The sequence below is a fragment of the Bison bison genome, unplaced genomic scaffold (assembly GCF_000754665.1).
Source record: "Bison bison bison isolate TAMUID 2011002044 unplaced genomic scaffold, Bison_UMD1.0 scf7180017864383, whole genome shotgun sequence".
Lineage (NCBI taxonomy): Eukaryota > Metazoa > Chordata > Mammalia > Artiodactyla > Bovidae > Bison > Bison bison.
Genome location: NW_011494955.1, coordinates 6,018,658 through 6,023,106, shown reverse-complemented (window position 1 = coordinate 6,023,106; position 4,449 = coordinate 6,018,658). Strand labels below are relative to the sequence as shown.

Sequence of the window (4,449 nt, the reverse complement as noted above, 5' to 3'; positions counted from 1 at the left end):
ATATACTGAGTGAAGTCAGTCAGACAAAAACAAATCCCATATGATATCACTTACATGTGGAATCAAAGATATGACACAAGTGAACTTATCTACAAAAGAGTCACAGACATAGAGAACAAACTCTGGTTACCAAAAAGGGAAGAGGATGGGGAAGGGGATAAGTTAGAAATTTGGGATTAGCAGATACAAACAACTGTGTATCAAATAGATAAACACCAAGGTCTTACTGTATAGTGCAGGAAGTTATACTCAATATCCTTTAATAAACCATAATGGAAATGAAATCTATATGCTTGTGCATGTGAGCTAAGTTGCTTCAGTTCAACTCTTTTGCGACCCTATGGACTATAGCCTGCCAGGCTCCTCTGTCCATGGGATTCTCCAGGCAAGGATACTGGAGTGGGTTTTCATGCCCTCCTCCAGAAGATCTTAACAACCCAGGGATCGAGGTCATATCTCTTACGTCTCCTGCTTTGGCAGGCGAGTTCTTTACCACTTGCGCCACCTGGAAAGCCTATATATAGGCTTTGCCCCTCCAAAATTAGCAGCAGCAGGAGGAAAGCAGAGAGCAGACCCCAGCAGCAGCCCACCGACCTGCTGCTTGGCGTTCTCCACCTCGGCCGTCAGCCTCTGGATCACACGGTTCAGCTCGTTGATCTCCTCCTTGGTTCTGCGGAGGTTCTCACCCTGCTGTGTTACTGTGACCTTCATCTCCTCGCACTGCAGGTTGGGAGACAGACAGGAGGAAAGCACCAATGACTGCAAGGTGGCTGCAGGTACTGAGATGTTGTCATGCAGAGTCAACCCACATTTCTTCTGGGATTGTCCCACCTCCTGCCCTGCTCTGCGTGGACCTCCACCATAGCCCCTCTGAGTGCATGGGTGCATTTTCCAGGGAAGCTCCAGCTCCAGTGGTCCTCTCTGCCCAGTGGGGAAGTCTGCCCTTCAGCTCACCTTGGTTTGATACCAGGACTCAACCTCGGCCCGGCTGCGGCTGGCGATGCCATCATACTGAGCCTTGATCTCAGCCACAACCGAGTCCATGTTGAGTTCCCGGCTGTTGTCCATCTTGACCACCACCGAGGTGTCAGAGATTTGCGACTGAAGGAGGTAAATTTCCTGTAGGAGACAACAACCATTGCCCTCATCTCCAAAGCCCTCACCGATTCTCCTCTCCACAGGTAATTCAAAACACAAACCCCAACTCTGAAATTTTATAAAATTAATTAGGAAACTTCTGACAAGTCAGGAAATTTTTTTAAGTGCTGCTTTAAGAATAAAAGGCTAGAATTTGAATCATAATATCAAGGCAGTGAGTAAGGTGGAATTTCATTAATGCCTAGATCAACAGAGGTAGATTTCTGTGGATAAAGTCAAATTGGGTCACTCCACTTGGGGCCCCAACTACCCAGATCAGCTATGACTGTCTGTATAAACCTAATCCACCAAATAACAGATAGGTTTGGAGTCCTGAATTTTCTAATTGGGCTTTCATACTATTTGAATTAATAAGATATGATTATTATATTCATATACCTAAACTTACAGTGTCAGATCTCCATGTCATGCTGTGTAGATAGGCAATGAATCAGTCTTTCAAATTATTTTTTGTTTCTTGTCTTTTTTAATTGCAGTATAGTTCATCTACAATGTTATGATCACTTCATATGTATAGCAAACTGATTCAGTTATACATACATATATATCTTTTTTCAGATTTTTTTTTCTTATAGGTTATTACAAAATGTTGAGTTTAGTTTCCTGCGCTCTATGGTAGGTCTTTGTTGGTTATCTATTTTAGATATAGTAGTGTATATCTGTTCACTCCAAAAAGGTAGGGCATTACTCATTTCTATTTTGAAAGATCTGAGCAAGAGAAAAATCTCTTGTCATAAAAGGAAAGGATATTGAGGCCCTAGAAGAGTAAGGAATGCATAACTTTTCCTAGAACCAAGGAACCATGACAGAAAACCTAGAAAACCCTCCTCTGCCCTCTCCTTCCCTTGCCCTTCTGGAGATGGGAAGAGGCTCACCTCATCGTACAGCGACTGCAGGAAGCTCATCTCCTCCTTCAGGGCCTCCACGTTGGCTTCCAGGTCAGCCTTGCGCAGATAGGCACAGTCAATGTCCTGGTGGAGACACACGGGAGGGTGGGACAGGAGAGTGGGCCAGGGGAGCCGTCAGCCTCTGTGGAGGCCCTGAGGCCATCTCCCAGCCCACCCCTTTGCCATCACACAAACATCAGTGGGACCCCCTGGGATAGAAGTGGGGAGGAGTCAGACTCCTAGAGACTTCTTTCCACTTCCTCCGGAACTAGGGATCCCGCAGAAGCAGGTAGCCTAAGATGACAATCTAACATGTCAGGCTGCAGCCGCCAAGCCAAACTGGTCCATAGAGCATGGCCGTGTGGTGAGCACAGAGCCAGGGGTGGTCCTTGGCGCCCAGGTCAGGCACCACTCAACACCCAAGCAGCTGGCTCTCCCATCTGAAACCAAGGCCACACCTGTCCTGGCAGATTTTCTACCAGCCTTCTCTCCATTCTGTGATTACTAACAAATGAGGTGTGTAAGGTAAGCACAGTATTTATGAAGGGCATTAGCATACACTTCAACTCACCAATTTGAAATCAAAGAGAAATCATTAATAGTTTTCTCCCCTGGGTTTTACACCGTCTCCACTTGCACTGAATAAGGACCACAGCTCCCACAGTCACTACCAAGCTGAGAACTAATACTTCCCAATCTGGGAAGCAAAGGCCATAGGAGAGTGAAACTGATTTGAAAGCGACCATTTCAGCTTTCGGGAAGTTTACAAAAAGCCAAACAGCAGCATGATGAGGTCTCTTTTTAAGAAGCTTCCATCAGCACAGGCTGGGTTCCTGCACGGCACCAAGATGGCTTTGGCAGCCTGACCCACCGACAAGCATCCGTTTGCCGAGGAACCTGGTCTGACCACAACTGGACTGACTCGAAATTAGCAAGATGCCCAGTGTCCGAGCATGCAGCATCCAATATTTAATTCCTTTCCACGTGCAACGAGTCACTCACCTTCTTCAGCACCACAAACTCATTCTCGGCCGTAGTCTTGAGAGCCACCTCTTCTTCGTACCTGAGGAGAGACAGCACAGTTGGAGAGGCCCCACCCAAGGGGTAAGGGCCTCGGGCTAGCCAGCCGAGTCCTAGGTTATCAAAACTCCCTGGTCCTGCCCTGGACTTTCTGGGTGTCTTAGGAGAAGCGTCTGGGCCTCTCTATACTTCTGTTTCTCAGCCACAAAGAACCCACCAAAGGACACCGGATATGGAGTCTAGATACCTGATTTCTGGTCCAAGTTTGGGCTTTAGTCGCTGCAAAACCTCAGGCAAGTCACTGAATCTCTCTGGTCTTGGGATAAATTGCCCGATGTGTGATCAGGTACACAGTAATTATTTGTTCATTTCAAATGAATGAAAGATGCTCCAGGGGGCCTTTCAACTCTAAAACTGTAAAAAATGTAGCGACCGGGAGGCCATTCTCTCCCTCCTCCCCCACCATCCAAGACCTTGAAATCAGAGAAGTCATCTATGGTGCCCAGATTGCTGGGAGCATTTCCACAGCCTTCCTCTGCCAGCCTGGTCTAGTCTCTCTCTCTTGCCTGTGAGGTTTTATCCCTGGAGCAGTCCTGCCCCAACCTGACAAGGAGCACCAGAGTTCCCAGAACATGGTTTTCACAACTTTTTAATGACAGGGTAATTGGGACTGCTATAAACTCTGAGCTCTATAATTACCAGCCCTCACACCCCCAGAGTGGGAGACAGACCCTGACACCTGCAAACACAATTGTGTCTGCATTTGCATTCCCCCAGGCAAAGTTTAAAAACCCATTGCTGGATCCATCTGGATGGTAGAGCCTGATCTTCCAAGACCAGAATTTCAAGTACTTCCCGGTGAAATTACCAGCACCGGTTACGTCAAAATCACTCATCACTCTGTCCATATCTGCCATGTAAAGATGAGCAAGTGACCCAGTAAGTTTAAACAAGGTAATGGCCAGACTAAATAAATCGAATTAAAACAAAAGAAGCTCAACATTCAGAAAACGAAGATCATGGCATCCGGTCCCATCACTTCATGGGAAATAGATGGGGAAACAGTGGAAACAGTGTCAGACTTTATTTTTCTGGGCTCCAAAATCACTGCAGATGGTGACTGCAGCCATGAAATTAAAAGACGCTTACTCCTTGGAAGGAAAGTTAAGACCAACCTAGATAGCATATTCAAAAGCAGAGACATTACTTTGCCAACAAAGGTTCGTCTAGTCAAGGCTATGGTTTTTCCTGTGGTCATGTATGGATGTGAGAGTTGGACTGTGAAGAAGGCTGAGCGCCGAAGAATTGATGCTTATGAACTGTGGTGTTGGAGAAGACTCTTGAGAGTCCCTTGGACTGCAAGGAGCTCCAACCAGTCCATTCT

At 46.6% G+C, this 4,449-nt stretch overlaps 1 protein-coding gene across 1 annotated transcript in view; it reads right to left on the bottom strand.

Moving 5' to 3' along the window:
• The window catches only part of LOC105001543 (keratin, type II cuticular Hb5-like), a 17,174-nt gene that overhangs the window by 8,300 nt on the left and 4,425 nt on the right, over nucleotides 1-4,449 (bottom strand). Inside the window, exons 3-6 of the mRNA XM_010857875.1 lie at nucleotides 3,048-3,108; nucleotides 2,034-2,129; nucleotides 955-1,119; nucleotides 595-720 (exon numbers count right to left, since the gene is read on the bottom strand). Coding sequence (XP_010856177.1) covers nucleotides 595-720; nucleotides 955-1,119; nucleotides 2,034-2,129; nucleotides 3,048-3,108 — 448 coding nt within the window. The remainder of the gene's footprint in view (nucleotides 1-594; nucleotides 721-954; nucleotides 1,120-2,033; nucleotides 2,130-3,047; nucleotides 3,109-4,449) is intronic.